The sequence below is a fragment of the Elephas maximus genome, chromosome 1, assembly GCF_024166365.1.
Source record: "Elephas maximus indicus isolate mEleMax1 chromosome 1, mEleMax1 primary haplotype, whole genome shotgun sequence".
NCBI classification, from domain to species: Eukaryota; Metazoa; Chordata; class Mammalia; order Proboscidea; family Elephantidae; genus Elephas; species Elephas maximus.
The window spans coordinates 35,146,765-35,168,892 of NC_064819.1; the positions used below are offsets into that span (position 1 = coordinate 35,146,765).

General features: G+C 41.6%; 1 protein-coding gene across 1 annotated transcript in view; it reads right to left on the reverse strand.

Moving 5' to 3' along the window:
* The window catches only part of USP13 (ubiquitin specific peptidase 13), a 150,403-nt gene that overhangs the window by 14,302 nt on the left and 113,973 nt on the right, over window positions 1-22,128 (reverse strand). The window contains exons 13-19 of the mRNA XM_049881750.1: window positions 20,516-20,690; window positions 17,094-17,182; window positions 14,636-14,758; window positions 13,250-13,276; window positions 11,780-11,923; window positions 9,020-9,186; window positions 7,060-7,213 (exon numbers count right to left, since the gene is read on the reverse strand). Of these exons, the coding sequence (XP_049737707.1) occupies window positions 7,060-7,213; window positions 9,020-9,186; window positions 11,780-11,923; window positions 13,250-13,276; window positions 14,636-14,758; window positions 17,094-17,182; window positions 20,516-20,690 (879 nt within the window). The remainder of the gene's footprint in view (window positions 1-7,059; window positions 7,214-9,019; window positions 9,187-11,779; window positions 11,924-13,249; window positions 13,277-14,635; window positions 14,759-17,093; window positions 17,183-20,515; window positions 20,691-22,128) is intronic.

Below are 22,128 nucleotides of genomic sequence, written 5' to 3' on the forward strand. Positions count from 1 at the left end.
CATATGATCAGGAACCGATGGTGCTGAAGGAAGAAGTCCAAGCTGCACCGAAGACATCAGCGAAAACGCAAGGCTCCAGGAATTGACAGAGTATCAACTAAGAAGTTTCAACAAATGGATGCAGTGCTGGGAAGTGCTCACTCATCTATGCCAAGAAATCTGGAAGACCGCTACCTGGCCAACAGACTGGAAAAGATCCATATTTATGCCTATTCCCAAGAAAGGTGATCCAATCAAACTTGAAAATTATTGAACAATATCATTAATATCACATGCAAGCAAAATTTTGCTGAAGATCATTCAAAAGCAGCTGCAGTAGTATATTGAAAGGGAACTGCCAGAAATTCAGGCCAGATTCAGAAGAGGACGTGGAACCAGGGATATCATTGCTGATGTCAGATGGATCCTGGCTGAAAGCAGAGAATACCAGAAAGATGTTTTCCTGTGTTTTATCGACTATCCAAAGGCATTTGACTGTGTGGATCATAATAAATTATGTATAACATTGCTAAGAATGGGAACTCCAGAACACTTAATTGTGCTCATGAGGAACCTGTACATAGATCAAGAGGTAGTTTTTTGGATAGAACAAGGGCATACTGCATGGTTTAAAGTCAGGAAAGATGTGCAACAGGGTTGTATCTTTAGCCATCCCTATTCAATCTGTATGTTAAGCAAATAATTCGAAAAGCCGGGCTATATGGAGAAGAATGGGGCATCAGGATTGGTGGAAGACTCATGAACAACCTGCAATCTGCAGAGGACACAACCTTGCTTGCTGAAAGTGAAGAAGACTTGAAGCACTTACTGATGTAGATCAAAGACCACAGTCTTCAGTATGGATTGCATCTCAACATAAAGAAAATACAAATCCTCACAACTGGACCAATAAGCAACATCATGATAAATGTAGAAAGGATTGAAGTTGTCAAGTATTTCATTTTACTTGGATCCACAATCAACACACATGGAAGCAGCAGTCAAGAAGTCAAAACACACATTTCATTGGGAAAATCTGCTGCAAAGGACCTCTTTAAAGTGTTGAAAAGCAAAGATGTCACCTTGAAGACTAAGATGCACCTGACCCAAGCCATAGTATTTTCAATCACATCATACGCATACAAAAGCTGGACAATGAATATGGAAGATAGAAGAAGAACTGACACCTTTGAATTGTGGTGTTGGCAAAGAATATCGAATATACCATGGACTGTCAAAAGAACAAACAAATCTGTCTTGGAGGAAGTACAGCCAGACTGCTCCTCAGATGCAAGGATGGCAAGACTATGTCTTACATACTTTGGACATGCTCTCAGGAGAGATCAGTCCCTGGAGAAGGACATCATGCTTGATAAAGTACGGGGTTAACAAAAAAGAGGAAGACCCTCAACGAAATGAATTGACACAGTGGCTGCAACAATGGGTTCAAGCATAACAACAATTGTGAGCATGGCACAAGACCAGGCAGTATTTCATTCTGTTGTACATAGGGTTGCTATGAGTCAGAATCAACTCAATGGCACCTAACAACAACATGCTCAAGGTTGTACTTCGGCTCTCAGGGACTTGTTTTAGCTTTCTTCAGCTTCAACTTGAACTTGTATATAAGCAATGGATGGTCTGTTCCACAGTTGGTCCCTGGTCTTGTTCTGACTACTTCTGCATTGTCTCTTTCCACAGATGTAGTCGATTCGATTCCTGTGTATTCCATCTGGTGAGGTCCATGTGTATAATCACCGTTTTTATTGTTGAAAAAAGGTTCCAATAAATAAATTGTTGGTCTTGCAATATCATGCAATCTCCCCCGTCATTTCTATCACCAAGGCCATATTTTCCAACTATCGATCCTTCTTGTTTCCAACTTTTGCATTCCAATCACCAGTAATTATCAATGCATCTTTATTGCAGGTTTGATCAATTTCATACTGAAGAAGTTGTTAAAAATCTTCAATTTCTTCATCTTTGGCATTAATGGTTGGTGTGGAAATTTGAATAATAGTCGTATTAACTGGTCTTCTTTGTAGGCATATGGATATTATCCTATTACTGACAAGGTTGTATTTCAGGACAGATCTTGAAATGTTCTTTTTGATGAAGAATACAATGGCATCCCTCTTCAGTTTGTCATTTCCGGCATAGTAGACCTATTCAAAATGGCCAATACCAGTCCATTTCAGCTCACTAATGCCTAGGATATTGATCTTTAAGCGTTCCATTTCATTTTTGACAACTTCCAACTTTCCTTGATTCATACTTCCTACATTCCATGTTCCAATTACTAATGGATGTTTGTAGCTGTTTCTTCTCATTTTGAGACATGTCATTTCAGTACATGAAGGTTCCAAAAGTTTTATTCCATCCACTTCATTAAGGTCAACTCTAAGGAGGCAGCTCTTCCCCATTATCTTTGATGATGACCTGAGGGACTCATCTTCTGGCACTATATCAGATGATGTTCTGCTGCTATTCATAAGGTTTTCACTGGCAAATTTTTTCAATAGTAGATCGCCAGGTCATTTTTCCTAGTCTGTCTTGGTCTGGAAACGCCACTGAAACCTGTCCACCATGGGTGATCCTGCTAGTATTTAAAATACCAGTGACATAGCTTCCAGTATTGCAACACTCAAGCCACCACAGTACAACAAACTGACAGACAAGTGATGGATATGATACATAATTGGCCTAAAATTAGGTATATAAATTATGATATATCTATGTAATGAGATATTATTAGTATATGTTCAATATTACAGATCTGCATATAGGTACACCCAGAATTAGGGGAAAAAGCAGGTTACAAAATATCATGTATGGTGCAATTAATTACTTTTGGGCGCGGCCTTTCTAGCCATAATCTTGTGACTCCCACCCAGGCAATTGGGTGGGGCTGTGCAAATAATTGTGGCCCACCAAGAAGATTGGTTAGTTTTGCCTTAAAAGAATATCAATTCCAATACAGAAAGGAGAGCTCACCACCACCAAAGAAGGAGAGACCTGAAGCAGAGACCTGAAGCTGAGACCCACAGGAGGCGATGCATTGGGCTTCCCAGCCCACGGAGCAAGAAAGTTGAGTGCCTTTGGGCAGAGACTGAGGGCCAAGAAGTCTACGTCCGACCCATGAATTTGGGACTTGCCAGCCTCCACAACCACGTGAGTCATTTCCTTTATACAGTTCCTGAGTTCGGTGAGATGTTGCAGTGAATTAGGTACCCTAAAGATGGGAGGGAGAGTGCTGAGGGGAGAAAGAGGGGTTGATGTTAGAGACAATGGAGTGGTACAGCAGCTGGAAAGTTGGGCATTTGGGACATCTTTAACCTCCGCCTCATAGGAGCCAGCTTTGTGCTGATCCTTATAAAAGAAATTATTTGTTTAGCATGTATAGAATAGAATGTTATATTTTATATTCATTTTTATATATTTGCACAGAAAGTTCTAAAGAGTATACACAAAACACTAACAGTGATATGGCTGGATAGTAAGATCGTAATTTTTATTTTCCTCTTTTCATATAACTATATCTTCTCAAGTTCTAAAGATTAATATATATCACTTAATTATAAAAAATAAATAATATAAATGTTAACTTTTTAAAAAAGAAAAAGAAAGAAATGACTGATGTATAAATTCAGGGGCTAATGCAGCAAAGTTAGGAAATCATGTTTTTCCTTTCTTTTGATTTGAACAATTTAACGTAACAGGACACTGCCAATTCCTCCAGAGGACACTTAGTGGGGGCAGCAGAAACCTACCCCTGAGACTGCTCACTTCCTAGCAATCAGGTAATCATCCAGTCATTCATTTGCTGATCATTTACCGGGCCCAGGCACAGTGCAGGGGAAGCTATTTAGCAAATATTTGCTTTTCTGTAAAATCAGACTCAAAATGCATTTGGTGAGTTAGAGTGGTTCATGCTTTTTGTTTTTTCCAAACTAAATTTTTCACCTATTAAAAAAAAAAACTGCTCTTATATTCTGCTATTCCATATGTGATTTCTACTGGTGCATGGAAACCCTGGTGGAGTTGTGGTTAAGAGCTTGGCTACTAACCAAAAGGTCAGCAGTTCAAATCCACCAGATGCTCCTAGGAAACCATATGGGGCAGTTCTACTCTGTCCTGTAGGGTCACTATGAGTTGGAATCAACTTAATGGCAATAGGTATTGGTGCATCACTGCCTCCCTCCCTACCCCTTCCCCAAGGTCACAGAGTTTAACGCATAAAACCCTTAAAGGATGCTTGAGAGCATCATCATGGTATCCTATTCAAGGACCCAACTCAAAAACTCAGCAGCGCCAGGAATATCTGCTGATCTCCCTGAGAACAGTTAAGTCCCAAAGGAAAAATGTGGCCACTCTGTATCGTTAATGACCATCTGCAAGAGAGTGGTTAGGGCCTCCAAGCCCAACTAGAAGAAAGGAAATCCTAATGATCAAACTCACTCTTACTGCAGCCAAATACCCTGGCAGTTTTACAATGGCTCCATCTTGTGGCTTACTCTTTCTGTGAGAAGGACTGATCATCCCCAATGAGAAGTCCATTACAGAAAATCAATGAGCCGGTGAACCAATGGACATGAAATACATAATAAATCCTGCTCATGAATTATTGAGTAACTTGTCCATTACTGCTTTTAGTATTTTAGGCAAGTCAGTGATTTTCAAAAAGTAATACAAGAGCCGTTATATAAATATGGAAGCTGGGAACAACATCTTATCCTTCTTTTTACCCATTTGGGAATAAAACTGTTTCAGTGGGGGAAATTCTAATTTTATATAAAAAAGAAGGAAGTCTTCTTCCCACCCTCTCTCTCTAGCTGTGGTCAGTACATACATGTTAGGTCTGGAAAGACCACTACTGGCCATTTTAAAATGATAAATGGCACCACTTACTGTCAATGACTGGGCCAAGGGTGTGAGACTGCTTTTAAACTGTTTTTAAAAAAACACCATCATGATCCTAAAAATCAAACACCTATGCTCATCTAAAGACTCCACCAAAAGAGTAAAAAGACCACCTACAGATTGGGAAAGAATGTTCAGCTATGACATCTCCGACCAGTGCCTGATCTCTAAAATCTATATGATTCTGTTAAAACTCAACCACAAAAAGACAAACAACCCAATCAAAAAGTGGGCAAAGGATATGAACACGCACTTCACTAAAGAAGACATTCAGGCAGCTAACTGATACATGAGAAAATGCTCTCGATCATTAGCCATTAGAGAAATGCAAATTAAAACTACGATGAGATTCCATCTCACTCCAACAAGGCTGGCATTAATTCAAAAAACACAAAATAATAAATGTTGGAGAGGCTGCAGAGAGATTGGAACTCTTATACACTACTGGTGGGAATGTAAAATGGTACAACCACTTTGGAAATCTATCTGGCATTTTCTTAAAACATTAGAAATAGAACTACCATACAACCCAGAAATCCCACTCCTCAGACTATACCCTAGAGAAATAAGAGCCTTTACACGAACAGATATATGCACACCCGTGTTTATTGCAGCTCTGTTTACAATAGCAAAAAGCTGGAAGCAACCAAGGTGTCCATCAACGGATGAATGGTTAAATAAATTATGGTATATTCACACAATGGAATACTACACGTCAATAAAGAACAGTGACGAACCTGTGAAACATTTCATAACATGGAGGAACCTGGAAGGCATTATGCTGAGTGAAATTAGTCAGAGGCAAAAGGACAAATATTGTATAAGACCACAATTATAAGTTCTTGAGAAATAGTATAAACTGAGAAGAACACATTCTTTTGTGGTTATGAGGCAGGGAGGGAGGGAGGGTGGGAAAGGGTTATTTACTGATTAGTTAGTAGATAAGAACTACTTTAGGTGAAGGGAAGGACAATACTCAATACACGGAAGGTCAGCTCAGCTGGACTGGACCAAAAGCAAGAAGTTTCTGGGATAAACTGAATGCTTCAAAGGTCAGCAGAGCAAGGGCAGAGCAAGGGGACTTCTAAGTCAATTGGCAAAATAATTCTATTATGAAAACATTCTGCATCCCACTTTGAAATGTGGCGTGTCTGGGGTCTTAAATGCTAACAAGAGGCCATGTAAGATGCATCAATTGATCTCAATCCACCTGGATCAAAGGAGAATGAAGAACACCAAGCTCACACGACAACTATGAGCCCAAGAGACAGAAAGGGCCACATGAACTAGAGACTTACATCATCCTGAGACCAGAAGAACTAGATGGTGCCCGGCCACAACCGATGACTGCCCTGACAGGGAGCACAACAGAGAATCCCTGAGGGAGCAGGAGAACAGTGGGATGCAGACCCCAAATTCTCATAAAAAGACCAGACTTAATGGTCTGACTGAGACTAGAGGAATCCTGGCGGTCATGGTCCCCAAACCTTCTGTTGGCCCAGGACAGGAACCATTCCCGAAGACAACTCATCAGACATGGAAGGGACTGGACAATGGGTGGGAAAGAGATGCTGACGAAGAGTGAGCTACTTGTATCAGGTGGACACTTGAGACTGTGTTGTCATCTCCTGTCTGGAGGGGAGATAGGAGGGTAGAGAGGGTTAGAAACTGGCAAAATCGTCACGGAAGGAGAGACTGGAAGGAGGGAGAGGGCTGACTCATTAGGGGGAGAGTAAGTGGGAGTATAGAGTAAGGTGTATATAAGCTTATATGTGACAGACTGACTTGATTTGTAAACTTTCACTTAAAGCACAATAAAAATTATTAAAAGAAAAAAAATCATGAAAATAAATGCTCTCTTTTAGACGAAAACTTCCAAGGTCCATGAAGAAATTTTACCGAAAGGAATAGACAAAGTCAAATCTGGTGCTAAACTATGGAGTCCCCACAGTCCAGGTGACGGGACTCTAAGTTAGCTCAAGTCCTTATCAGGTGACAGTGGCCTGAGCAGAGTGGCAGACTGTGCTATTTATGAGGAAAAAGGATCTGTGCTAACTCCTCAATAATGGCAAAGGTTTTAATATGCAGTGATAAAAGGGAAGGGCATGAGCCAAGTGCACAGCAGTGAACGCTCAGGCAATCCCCAAGGCAGGAACTTACTTCCAGATCCATCCTTGACTCTAGGTCCTTCAGGCTTGGCCTCAGAAATAATGTTTGCATTGGCATTATTCTCCATCCCAATCACAAAGTCGCTGTCCTCTTCAAACTCAGGGTGACCAAAGATCCAATCCAGGGCTCTTTCCAGGTTATGATTCTAACAAAATAAAACATTTTGACATTGCATACAGTCCCCAGACCTCATTATATCCTGACCATTTGAGCCAGGATGTCAAGCAGATAGGACAGAGGGCCAGAATTCATTAGTCCTAAGTGCCTCTGAGCAAGACACTCTGACTCTGTGGATGAAATGCACATTCAGAAGGCATTCTGCAAGTCTTCCAGCCGAGGTCTGTAACTGGATTCACTGGGAAACAGCTCTGAGCAGCCGAGCAGCATGCCAAAGCTCACATCAGTTACAGCTCAGAATTTCTGTAGGCTGGTGCTGATAAGGATGGCGTGCAGAAAGCCAAAGGGTACGGCATTCATTTACACACAGCCCTTTCTACAGTCACTAACTGCGTACAGCACCCTCCCTAACAACTGCATTTTGTCCAGGTAACCACGCACCAGAGGGACACCAGTGCGAGGGCCTCTTTTCCCTGAAGGTTGGTGGAGTGGTTGATGAGTTTCAGTACAATTAAGACTCATGCCTTGATTAACAATGACAACCCTAGTTGGTTAAGTAATTTTTAACTGAACTACACGCAATTCAAACCAAGTAACCACTAAAACCTTTCAGACTTCCCTTGTTTGTGCTTTCACTGGTTGGTTAAAGAATCTGTTTAGACACAGTCAGCACTTCCAATATAAGTCAGCATGTAAAGTAAGCAGAGCCCGAGAAAGGACCCCGAATGTAACAAACTCTGGCTAGCTATTTCGAGCCTTTTAAAGGGAAACAGATCTCTCCTGCCATATTCCCATGAGCCAAGCAAGACCACTTTGGCCTCAAAAAGGACACCTAGCAGGCAACACTCAGGACAGGCCAGCAGAAATCTGCAGCAGACATACACCGGAAAGTGAATTACGGCTGTGCCAAGGAAAGATGGGTTTAAAAAAAGGTACTTTCTCTCAATAGTGAACATACATCTGTACTACAAGAGGAAGACTTCTCTCCGCCCCTCAGTGTCATGGTCCCTTCTCACCGGTAATATCAGGATTCCTGGCCAATGCACGTCATGTGTAGCCACCAACTGTCAGTGGAGCCTTGCATGATGCCGTGGTGCTGAACAGTTTTCAGTGGAGCCTTTTCCAGACCAAGACAGACTAGGAAGAAAGGTCTGGCAATCCACTTCTAAAAATCAGCTACTGAAAACCCTACGCATCACGACCGTCTGATCCACAACTGATCATGGTGATGGTGCAGGCCCAGACAGTACTTCTTCCATTGCACATGGGATCACCAAGAGTCAGGGGCCAATTCAACAGCAGTTAACAGCTATCAGAAAAACCTTCTCTCTCTAGAGGGAACTTCAATGCAGTCTTCTCTATGAGGACTTTTGAGAGGACTTTTGAGGGGCATTTCTCTAAGGTCTTGGTATCAGAAAAGCATTACTTCTCCTTAAGGACTGTCTTACTGAACACTGAACATCACACATTCCTTCTTTACTCTAAGACCACCGGCAAGCAAGCTCAAAGTCAAATCTGTGGGCTCCTGTTGAGTAATATTCAAGATGATATGGAGTTTCTTTCAGTTTCATCATCTTGTCCAGCTTTATTATCTCTCTATTCTTAAATACTCTGTACTGATTCCCTCAATCACTTAGCTTTTTAAATACTATATGCAGATACACATTTGTGGGCCACAGTGGAGTACAGGGTCAAACAAACATGATTCAAAATGATCAAAGATGTTGTAAAATCTCAACCGCTACAGTTAGAAATACAAAGTATCTCCAGTAAGAGGAAGGCATCCACACACACACACACGCACACACACACACATGCTCTCTCTCATGCTCACCGTTGCTCGGAGTGCCTGAACAGCCTGATTTCGCTGGAACCCCATGGAGGTGATGATGGCTACAATTTCCTCTGGAGGCTTGTTATCCAAACCAGTAGCACCGAAAGCTGACGCTCCAGCAGAAGCTGCTCCTCCATAGCCAGGTATGGTCAGTGGTTCAGCAAAATCTAGGGAAAACAATCAAACTCAGGCCTTTTTCTTTTTTGGTCTTGGATAGACAACACTTCAGAGCTTAGAAGGAAAGATGCCTACAAAGTTACAATAATCAAGGCAGCCTGGCAATGGCATAAAGGCAGGCATGTGGATTACTGGAATAGAATTCATAGTCCAGAAATAAACCCATACACCTATGGCCAATTAATTTTTGACAAAGATGCCAAGACCATTTAATGGAGAAAGAATAGTCTTTTTAACAAATAATTGCTGGCACAACGAGATACCCATATGCAGAAGAATGAATTTGGACCCCAACCTCACACCAGGTACAAAAATTAACCCAAAATGGATCAAAGACCACATGTAAGAGCTAAAACCTTAGAAGGAAACACAGGAGTAAATCTTCATGACCTTGGATCAGGCAACGATTTCTTAAATATGCCACCAAAAACACAAGCAACAAAAGAGAAAATAAATTGGACTTCATCAAAATTAAAAGTTTTTGTGTATCAAGGGACACTACCAAGAAAGTGAAAGGCAACCCAGATAATGAGAGAAAAAATTGCAAATCATATATCTAACAAGGGTCTAGTATCCAGAATACATAAAGAACTTACACAACACAACAATAAAAAGATAAACAAGGCAATTAAAGAACAGGCAAAGAACTTAAATAAACATTTCTCCGAAGAAGATATACAAATTGCTAATAAGCACATGAACAGATGATCAACATCATTAGTCTTTAGAGAAATACAAATCAAAGCCACATGTGATAAAACTTCACTTCCACTAGGATAAACCCACCAAAAAATAAATAAATAAATAAAGAACAGGCAGAGAACTTAAATAAACACTTCCCCAAAGAAGATATACAAATTGCTAATAAGCACATGAAAAGATGATCAACATCATTAGTCTTTAGAGAAATACAATTCAAAGCCACATGTGATAAAACTTCACTTTCACTAGGATAGCTATAATCAAAAACATAATAACAAGTGTTGGCGAGGAAGTGAAAAACAAGAAATACTTGCACATTGCTAGTAGGAATGTAAAATGGTGCAGCTGCTTTGGAAAACAGATTAACAGTTCTTCCAGTGTTAAACTTTGAGTTACCATATGACCCAGCAATTCCATTCCTAGGTATATATACCTGTGGGGTAAAGAACCTAGTTTTGCCCCAAGTAAGGTGGCCTTTGTCCTTGGCACCAGAGAAATAACCCTTGGAGTAACTGGAGTGCCTTGGTCTGGGACTTCCAGGCCACACCTGAGAATTTGTCACCAGCTAGACTAGAAAAGAATAACCTGAGAAGCTGATACCAGCTAGCCTCAGGGGGCATAATTTAGCCTATCATGTAGGACTGGATGATAAAAGCTCTAACACGGAGGCTCAAGAGCTTCCGGGTTGGTGAGAACATCTGCTCTCAGGAGGGTAGTGCATCTCTGGGGACACGAAAGCTCTGGGTTGGGAACCCTTTCAGGCTTCACCCTATGCCTCTCTTTGTTTATATCCTTTTTAGCTATAATAAATCTGTAGTAGTAATTATGGTGTAGTCTCTGTGAAGTCTATGAGTCATTCTAGCAAATTATCAAAACTAAGTGTTAGTGGGAGCCAGAAGGTGAGAAAGTATGGGTGCCATGTGGGCTCCCAAGCTTGCTGCCAGCATCCTGAAGGGATTGTGGGAAACCAGCTCCAAGTTTGTGGCCAGCAGACCAAAATACTGGGTGTCATGTGGGCCCCCCAAACTTGCAGCTGGCTTCTGCCTATTTGGCAGTTTGAAGGATGGTTTCCTTCTAACTTGTGAGCCCTCTGGGTGGCTAGAGTCTGAGAGAGAGGGTGCCACAGGGGTGGCTGGCGATGACGACAAAGAAGTGGGGATGTGAGGACTGGATCCATCTCCACATTTTGGGCATGAGATTCATGCTCATCCTGACCACACACTCCCCAAGAGAAACAAAAACACATGTCCACACAATGGCATTATTCATAATAGTCAGAAAGTGGAAAGAACCTAAATGTCCATCAGCTGATGAACAGATAAACCAAAAGTGGATTATCCATACAGTGGAGTATTATTCAGCAATAGGAAGCAATTAACTCTGATACACGCTACAACATGACTGAAACTCGGAAACATTATGCTAAGCGAACAAAGTCAGACACAAGAGGCCATACATTGCACGATCCCATTTATATGAAATGTCCAAAATAGGCAATTTCATAGAGACAGAAGGTAGATTAGTGTTTGCCAGGGGGTGGGAATAAAAAACTAATGGGCTTGGGGTTTCTTTTTTGGGGGACAAAAAAGTTGTAAAGTTAGATGGTGGTGATGGTTGCAGGACACTGAATATAATAAAAACCACTGAACGGTATATTTTAAAAGGGTGAATTATATCTCAGTAAAGCTATTATTTAAAGAAAGAAGAAGGACAAAGTTCGTGAGTTCAGTTGGCTACCCTGGCAAAGCCCCCCACTCAGCAGACCATGAACTAGAAAGTCATTTTCTGAGGCACACTCACAGGGACATGGCAGGACCAAGACTCAGCATCACTGAAGGTCACTCAGACTCCAAAGCCATTCACCACTTCCCAACCACCTACCCGGCTCTTCCATGTGAATAATGATCCAGTTGAAGGCCACCTCGGCTCCCATATTTCCAGTAAAGTACACAGCCTTCCGACAGGCTTCTAGAGGGAAGCCCATTTCAGCCAGCTGCATCACTGAAGACTCATCGATGTCTGATGCTGTGGAGCACAACAAGATATTCTGGGGTGAAAATAAACTATTTCTCTTTATCTGGGCTTCTCTTCATCCCCTTATCCACATCCTACCAAAAAAGGTGCTGTTTTGTTGGGTATGTGGGTAGTGGTTTTACTTCCCTTTTTTTTTTTTTTTTTTTTTTGCTTTAAGCCATCCAAATATTACATTATTTGAGCTGAGCTCATATCTTTGACTTAAATAGAGAAACCATGGCAATCACTTGAACAATTCAAGCACTAAGAAACAATTGCCTGATTTCAAACGGGGACATTTAGTGTGTTCCAGAACCACTTCCGCCTCCCGGATCATTCTCATAGACCTCTGTAGCAGCCTCTCTCCTGACTGAAATGTGAAGGTAAAAGCATTACCTACGAGTCAAAAAGCCTGTTCCTTAAATCTCACAGAAAGTTACAGAAGGTCTTTACGTACATCTAGCAACATCAGTGAGTAATCAGCTATGGGAAGTACAGAGCCCAAATGTTAAGGATAGAAGGAGAGAATATGTTTTTTAATTGAATGCAATAAAGAAAAGATATTAAAAGCGATAGCTTTACAACTCTTAACAGACTCAGACGAAGAGGATTCTGTTTTCTTAATGATATATTCATATTGATACAAATGGATCTGTGTGTACATATATTTGCACATACATAGGTAAGCTTGTATATACACACACATATATTCACATTGCTATAGATGGATCTGTGTGTGTACATATATTTGTGTATACATATGTAAGCTTGTACACACACATATGTATTCATATTGATATAGATGGATATGTGTGTACATATATTTGCGTATACATAAGTAAGATTGTACACACACACACATATTCACACTGATAGAGATGGATCTGTGTGTGTACATACATTTGTGTGTACATATGTAAGCTTGTACACACACACACACACGATGCTCTCAAATTGCATTAAAGGGGAGAAAAACACAGTAGCCCAAAATATATCCCTTCTGTTTTCCATGTCCTGAGGTCTCTAATCTATTGAAAATTCCACACCCCCCCCCAACCCCCGCCCCAAGACGGCAATCAGTAGAAGAACTGCAGAATGGTAATAAGTAGCAGAGCTGAGATTCCAGCCCAGGGCTGGTTGGCTGTCACACTAAACACGGCCCACAGACATCACCATGTCACTAGTTTACCTTTACTGCTAACTCATCTGGCAAGCCAAGAACTGTTCCCGCCCAGGTAAAGCTGCACATATACAAGTACAGAGAAATGCCCCTTTGTTGAACGTCCACAGACAATAACAACTGTAGGACACTGAGAAAAAAATTTAGAAGACACATACGGTCTATCAGTTGGTTCATCAGGCGATCTGGAAATTAAGGGAGAAGGTAGAAAGTGAGACCAAACCATGTAAAAGAGTTTTAGAAAAACAGTTGATCCAGGACATTCCCAAACTCGCAGGCCTCCCCTCAACTCCCTACACAGAAAACCCCAACCAGCACAACATAAAGTCATTACAGTAATGACAGAAATTAACAGGCTTCAGGCACTTAGACCAGATACAATATGATGTTCAGACTATCATCTTGATGAACCAAATAATTTCTCCCCTTGTATTTCTAGGAAGTTTGTATAATTACAAACCAAGGTTCATTATGGACACTGGAGAGATAGCAGGGACAGTGCTAATAAACCATCTTCTGACAGCAGCGGGTCGGGTTTACTTCTCTGATGCTCATATTGACCTCTCTCTAACCCCCTCATGAACCACCTGTACCACAAACCCTGCACATCTCATGTACATGCCTCTTCTCTATCTGCACTCCATGGTTCGGCATTTGACTTAGAGAACGTAACGTAGATGCCTGTCTTGAATGCAATCTTGCTCCTTTGGACCCATCCTACCTGGACATAGTCATCAATAATATTCTGTGCTCAACTGATGGAAAACGTTTGGTGGAAGGGTCCAGAATGTGCTACCATTATTAGCTAATTTACCTAATTAACTCATTAGGAAGGTGTACAGTAAGCTGGTGAGCAAACTAAGCCACCAATGAAACTGATTTCATCATAATAACTGAGCTAAGAATTAAACCAAGATTTTCCTGACACTGTCCTTGAACCCAAAAAAATGAGGCTACTTTCTTTGTGTTCTTTTCCCCTAAAGAGTTCAGTATTCTGAACCATAACCAAGTTAGCATTCACAGTGTGAAAGAGAAATTCAAACCATTCCCTTGCTACAAAGCAGGGACAAAGCTGGAGAGACAAGATGTGGTCAAGATTTTAAACCAACTAAAAAAAAAAAAAATTCACTGTTTAATTTCCCTTTCTGGCTACCCAAAGGCACTCCTAAGAATGACACAGCTCCCCCTGGACTGCCTAACAGCCTTCTCGTAACACACTCCTTCTCTTCCCTACAGGCCCATTTGGAGGACGTCAGGAGAAGGCAGAAAGACAAAGCCAGAGGCAACGTAACCTGAAAAGTCTTAGAGATTTGTTGGCCTCTGTTGACAGTTATTTCCGAAGGCCCATTGCAGCCACTTGTGATGGGTCTGTGCCTCTTCCAATTTCTATTTTAAGTTTCCAGTTCCCTCATTTCTGTGTGTCTATGGTGTTACATCACCAGAAGGCAACCAAGGAAAGTCTGATGGGTGGCAGTGGCAATAACAGAGTAGAGGAAGAAAATTGGCTATTTCAGTAGAGGATGGTGGGAGGGTGGAGATGGTACCTTTGGAGTCATCAGGAATGACAATGGGGGGGCTGATGTCTGGAAGTTCCTCCTCTCCTGGCTGTAACCCCCTGGCTCGAAGATGGTTGATATCAAGTAGGTCTGGCATGTCAATAGAAACGTCTGCAAAATGAGAGAGATTATGTTCACTGGAATCTCAAAAATCCAGAATTGCCTTGTTATAAAACCAGCACCACTAACTCCACATGCTCATGTCTAGCTGGGGCTGAGGGATGTTTTTCAGTCCCTGGGATGGATCACTGGGCCAGCAAATCCATCTTGGCTGATTAGATTTTAATGGAGAACCTGGGGAGGTACACAGGGTGGCAAGATTTCACGATGAACAAGAACAAATAGGTTAAGCAAGAGGTCACAAACGGCAGCCCACAGACCACTTGTGGCCCAGGTGCTTTCTGTTTGATGCTTTTTAAATGTTGGCAATAAATTCCAATTTTTAGAAGAGAAGATTTAATTTTAAATTTTTTTGATTTTCAGCTTATTTGGAAAAGCACAAACCTGGAGCACATTCTCCTACGGTAACAAATTCCTGGAGCTGACCCTCAGCTTCTACTCTAGACAATGAATGTTCTGTGACAGTCTGACACAGGCTCCACCACTCCCTATTGCCCCCATGATCCTGAGCACCATATTTCTGCCATTTTGATCCTTATAGCAGAGAAATGTTTTTCTAGTATATCTTTATCCAAAGTGGGAATATCCAAGGAGGACCAAGATAGTTGCATGTTTCTTATACCTAGCCGGTTTCTTTCCTTTGCACTATCACCTCCCCTTTTTAGGCATTGAGTGTGCAACCCCAACTTTAAGCCTTTTCTCAAATCATGGTGGGTCCTATGATTATTCTAACTAACAAAAATAAAGAACGAGTTTTAAAGAAATTAATTGAATCCCAAATGTCTTAGTCTAGGGGGCGCTTTTTTTTTCTTTTTACTTCTCAGCTTAGTTGACTTAAATACAAAATTTATCAGTCTAACAGCCTGTTGAGATTTAGTACTACACATATTCAGTATGATAATGCTGAGAAAATGGGTTCAAATGTGAGTCCAGGATATGTCTTTTGGCCTAGAAAACAGAACCTGAAACTACTGTCCCCAAAACCAGTTCTGATGCCAAGAACATAAATCCTATTTTAAAACCACCACCCAAAGAACAAAGCTTACTTAAAAAACAAATTTAGTTTCTCAGTGAGCAGCAAAAGCAAAAATGATATCTGACAAAAAAAGAAAGAAAAAAAATCAATACTACTGCTCCTCAGGAGAAAAACTCAGGTTCATTAAAGAAAGCTTTGGGAGTCTTTCAAATTCAGCAAGTCTATGGAATCTAATTCAACTTTTTGTTCCTTTAGAGAATTTCCAAGGACAAAAACAAATAAGAAAACCACTTCCTAAGCAGTTCAATGTTTTCAAAACAGGTTGGTTTTCTCTCCCAGGTGAGTCTCAAGTCCACAGAAGAAATTTGAGTGGTAAGTATCCACCGTCTGCCCGTTCCGCCCACAGAACTAACCACCAGGAAAAGTGAGCAGAATCAGCCCAGCCCCATTTCAGGTGGCCAAGACATGCTAAGTAAACTGCTGGTGCTGGAGATTTCTGGAAAATTACTCATGCCGATTTTACATTCTTTTTGCCTAACCCCGTCTGTTGAGTACTTAATTAGCCAGTGCAGAGACTTGAGTTTTTTTTACAGTGCTCAAAAACATAAAAACTTCAAAAGACTTGCAAACAGCCAGAGGTAGTCGCTTGAGAAACCACAGATGGTAGAAACGCACACTCTTCCACACTACTGGAAGCCTAATGAGGTATCTCAGGTCACTGTGATGGAGGAGTGTTCTTATGCACTGTCTGGAAAATTAACCTCTAATAATGGTCAAAGGCCTTCAAAATTAGCAAGAAGGAAGCCCAACTAAGCCAAAGTTATATCCCTCTTTTGACTTGTTAATCATTTGTATGGTTTTAGTGACTGTTATTGGTCACATCTGCCTGTTTCAGAGGCTGAGGAGAGATGCAGACTGGAGAGTCTATCTTCAACTGCTTGCTACTCAAAGTGTGGTCCTGGACCAGCAGCACCAGCAGCACCTGGGAGCTTGTCAGAATGCAGAGCCTCAGCCCCCTCCCAGACCTGCTGACTCAGCACCACATTTTCCCAAGCACCCAGGTAATCTGTGTGCACAGTAAAGTTTGAGAAGCACTGCTTATTTGATAATATGAAGATCCTGTTTTCACTCCTAGAATCCAGTCGTTCCAGATGGAGGGTTAGTGTCTGGTAGTTTTTCCTGTTGGTGCTCACCCTATACTCTGACTCCAAAGAGAGGTAGGGGGAAATACTGGTAAAAAGAATGAAATGGAACTGTTTCTGGCAGCCAACCACATGGGCTCTTTCACATGCCATGTTTTCAAAATGGCTAATTTGATGTTTTAAGAAAAAGTATGCAAAAGATACCTACCAAATTTTTTGGGAACCCAGTCAAGACCAAAAGTGAACTTCTTTATCTGCACTACCAAGTATTCAGGGAAGGAGGCAAAGCGGGATGTTCTAGGAAACACAAGGGAATTGAATCAATGAAACAAGCAACAAGAATTGAGAACACAGTTCATAAAGTATTGTAAACTTTGTCGGAGGTATACCTGGAGTACCAGTGGCTGGACTGAGGAAGAACACACAGACACTGGCACATAAGTGCACACAAACTCACTCACCTCTGCTCACTCTTCCTGATCTTTTCACAAAAATTAAAATGTTTAACAGAGGAGAATGCTGTCCTTGTGAATGACATGGGTCCATTTCAAAATTCTTACTTTACTTCGCTGTGGCATTTTGTATTTTAGAAAAGTCCTTTTCAACCATAAACATGTATTTTTCTAAAAATCCCTGCTAGAATTTAGTATCTACATGTTTTTAGGTATATGCAAGCATATATGCATTACGTGTTTGTATGATAAAGCTTCTAGGTGGTCCTAACACACTCCCACCAAGAATCACTGTCTTACAGCAAAATTGGTATAAGGGAGGCTTATAATTTGATTGAGGTTGATTATTAAAAGTGCCAGGGCCTCATTAAAACACCACTGTACCTAAATCCGTGGTCACGTGGATCCTAGGCATAGATATAAGTGCTTTAAGTAAGTGCCTAAAATTCCTAATTCTGGGCCTTAAATTCTAAAATTAATACATACAGTCAATGTCTTGAGTTTCTCATCAACCTTTTCAGAAAAGCTGAATTCTATGCACAGCCACTCAACTAGTACACCAAATTCACGCCCCATTCTAGCTCACTCTATCCATGAGTTTACCATCTTGTTTATAACAACCACTTCTATTTGAGTGTCACTGTGGCCTGGTAGGCATACGTATTTTAAGAAATGCTCTGTAGATAGGCACTACGGATACCTTTAAAATAACAGACTCCGGAACGCCCTCCCCGAGAACCTCGCTTCTCAAATCTAAGTCACCGCATGTTATTTGGTAGCTTCGCCCCAGAATTCAGAAAACAAAGGCAAATGCATTGGCGCCACCTGGTGTACAACGGCAGAACAGCAAGGAGTGGAGCACCAGACGTAGTCAGGGCTTGGATTTGGGTCTCGGATATGCGACTTAATTCACTCCCAGTCTTCACAAACCACTGACCCTCCCTGAGGCTTCACATCTACAACATGGATTTATTAATAACATGTACCTCCCAGTGGTGTGCAATGCTCATGAAATGATGTGAAACCGCTTGGCAGACCAGAAAGTACTATGTGTAGCTGAAGAAGCAGTTATTTTGTCATGAAAGAGCTAAAATCTATGAGGCCGTGGACACTGACTCGGTCCCTTATGATCTGTATTTCACCCTCAGCAGGTCACTTAGCCTCTCTGTACCCCGCAGACTCCCTCACAAGGATGGTAGATGGGTATGGGAAGAACAGGAGCTTTACCATCCTAAGGAGCTGATCTATTATTACCCTGGATCACTCTCCAGAAATTATATATTATCTCTGATTAAAAAACCCAAAACCAAATCCACTGCTGTCAGAGTCTTTTCCCACTCACAGCGACCCCATAGGGTTTCCAAAGCTGTAAGTCTTTACAGAAGCAGACTGCCACTTCTTTCTCCTGAGGAGCTGCTGGTGGTTTTGAACCGCCAACGTTTCAGTTAGCAGTTGACAGTTTGACTTTAATTAGGTTTTTCTATATTCAGAGCAGCAGTAATAAACATCATTTTTATTTAAATGTAGCCAGTTCCTTAATTTCACCAAAAGAGAAAAAAAAAAGTAATCCTGTCTCTTTTTTCCTTAGTACGTACCAACAAACTGCAACTGATACTGTATTTTCAACTAATGTAAAAATTCTACCTCAGTGACTTCTCTTACCACATTATAACTTAATTAAAATCTGGGAAATATGTAACAGTGAAATCAAGCAAAAATTAGCAGTCCTTCAGTGATTTCCAAAATGGGACGCAGAGGCCCTAAGACATTTCCAGCTGCCTGTGGTGTGTGTCTGGGTGAGATTTCAGCTGGTAACACCATGGTGTGGGGGGCTGTGGAGGGGGCTCAACAGGCTGCCAGGTCCCCTTTCCACCTCCCAGATTCAGGATTGAAGCATAAAGAGAAAAGAATACGTGTCTGAGGAGTCTCCAACTCGCTGGCAGTGATTAGAGAAATTATTTCCGCCACTGATATAGTGTGTAGAATTTTAACTGCCCAAAGATGTCTCCGAGTTACAATGAAGTGCATCTCTCACTTAACCACGTCGACTCACCAGACATTACCTGCTAGGTCACACACACACACACCATTGAGCAGTCCCAGGATGAAAACTTAACCAAAAATGGACAACTCACAACAGAATGAACCGTTATTAATCCACATTTGGACACGAAGAAATTTTTTTATTATTATTGTTTTAAGAAAATATGCCTTTTTTTTTTAAGCTTTTGAAATAAATCTGTTTTGTTTGCCCACTTTTAACATATGAAGTCTGCAATCTAAAACCAAGAGGAATCCTGACAGAAGGGTCCCGCAGAGAATAAATGATCTAGATTTGACTACGACGTGAGGTTGTAATACAAAGAGCCAGTGGTGGCTCCTTCTTCCTCACTTCCTTTGTATCAACTGAGCGCTCAATCTTAGCCTAGAAGAAAAACGGCCACAGAACAGCTAAAAGCAGCAAAATTCCCAGAGCCAAGCTTTCAGACCTCACCTCATTTTATGCCACCATAAGGACTCTTTTTCCAAGTAAGCGCAGCCATATGAGCCGTTTTGGCAAGGCCTTGCCTGCATGAAATAAATTAAGTTGCCAAAAACATTTTTATGCAGCTGATGAATAACCCCACGGTGTTGAAATACGCATCCCCTGACAAATCCTGAGCAGCTCATTTGAACAATGCTCAGGGGCCCTTGTGTCCACTTGGAGAACCCTCTAGAACCCTGTCTCCAAGTAGGAACACAGTCAACCAGGGTCTAAGCCAAGTCTTTAAATGTAATGGAATTAATATATCACAACAGAGTTTAAACGATGAAGCCTGTCATAAGTATTTTTGTAATTTCTTCATTAATATTATTCTTGCCATTTTGGGGAGTGTTTTCAGCTGCACTCTGTTGGCAAAAAAAGAGATAAATTCCTAACAGAAGATAAACCACAACTTTGCATTTAAAAAAAAAAAGGCATTCCCTCCCTACCACATAACATAGATTATAAGCCTCACTGTTTACTGGACAGGTATCACACTGGTGAGTGTGTGACAACTAGGGTTGCACTGAGTCACAGTTTCAACCTACCATACACAAGCAGGCATTGCAGACACACAGATGCCCAGGCCCAGACCCCATCTCGTCTCCCTCCGTGTTACCACCGCACAAGCACACACTAGTCACACACACTTACTTCACACCCGCAGACTTTGCTTGTAGAGCACTGCTCCAGAAATCGTCCACATTTTCTGGTTCCGAATAGGCCTGAAGGCAGGCACTAAATGGTATCTTGGCTCGAACCAGCTCGGGCAGGGGTCTTCTGTTTGTTTCTGCTTCCCTTCTCGTTAATTCATAGGCAATCAGTTCATCTGAGTGAAAGGGCAAATGAACAACTTTGCAGTAGCTCTTATCTTCTTAAAATGGAAAATACCCTCTTTGGATAATTTCCTTGAGGGCTTTCTGGCTGGGTCAGGGCTGCTCGCTCTTTGCCCACACAGACCCACACTAGCCTGTGAAAGGCCATTCCTGGGGCTGTCTCTATGGCAGCTCTGTCAGGCTGTGTTCAGCCACTCGGGTGCTATGGTCTGTTCCCCTTTGAGTCTGACAGGTGGGGGCTGTGAGCTCAGGCCCAGGTGAGCAGTTCAGACCAGGCATGACCTAATTGTCTTTAGTCCAGAGACCAAGCCTGGGATCACCCAAACACCACCCTCCAACCACAAAGCTCCACACCTGAGAATTTTTCAGCTGCAGGAGACCCAAAGGCTCATCTATTCCCAGGCCTTTCACTGCCCTGCTGAGGAAACTGAGGCTAGAGGTCAAAATAATCAGTAACAAAGCTGGACTTAAAACCCTGGCCAGCACCCCCTCCCTCCTCCGCTATTCCACAGAGAAGGCCAGAAAGGTATGCTAAATTGTGTCAAGAGGTCAAATCTTGCAATAATCAGATATATTAAAATAAAAAAGTAACAAAAACATTCCTACTAACTCTAAGCCGTTCTAAAATTAAATGACAAAGAAAAAAAAAAAGATAAAAACAAAAAGAACTACCTCTAAGTTCCTAAAATAGAGCAGACACAGTGTTACATGTTTTCTCATTCCGTTCTACCAGTAACTGTCACCAGAGATTACGGAAGATGCAGGGGCCAAGGAGGAGGGTGAATTGTGGTAACTGCATCTCCGTCATCGCACAACCCATGATATTAAACAGCACTGCAAGACAACTCCTTGTGGGTGTTACCCAATACCTCACATATGGGGCAGCCAGCCTCAAAGGCCTCTCTACACTACCCCTGGTGTTGCAAACACTAACACGCTCAGCTGCTAACCAAAAGGATGGAGGTTTTGAGTCCACCCAGAGGCACCTCAGAAGAAAGGCCTGGCGATCTGCTTTTGAAAAGTCAGCCACTGAAAACCCTATGGAGCACTGCTCTACTCTGACATACATGGGGTCACCGTGAGTTGGAGTCGACTCACTGATTTCATACTCTTCCTACCCAAGTGATTAAACACTCAGAGGAAGAGAAGTGAGTGTGCCATGAACCTCTCAGAGTCAAAGATCTGCTCCTAGAAATGGTTCTGTAAATAAATTTTTACACAGATTTTTAGTGGATTTTTATGTGAAATCCTTTTGGGTTACAAAAAACTCACTCCCAATTCATCAGTTTTTAGGTACACATGTGTGCATATGTGTTTTCTTAAACATACCTGGATACGCTCTTTTTAAATTGTGGTGAAATGTATATAACAAAGCACTTGCCATGGCAACCACTGTTCAATGTACAATTCAGTGACTTCCATCACCTTCAT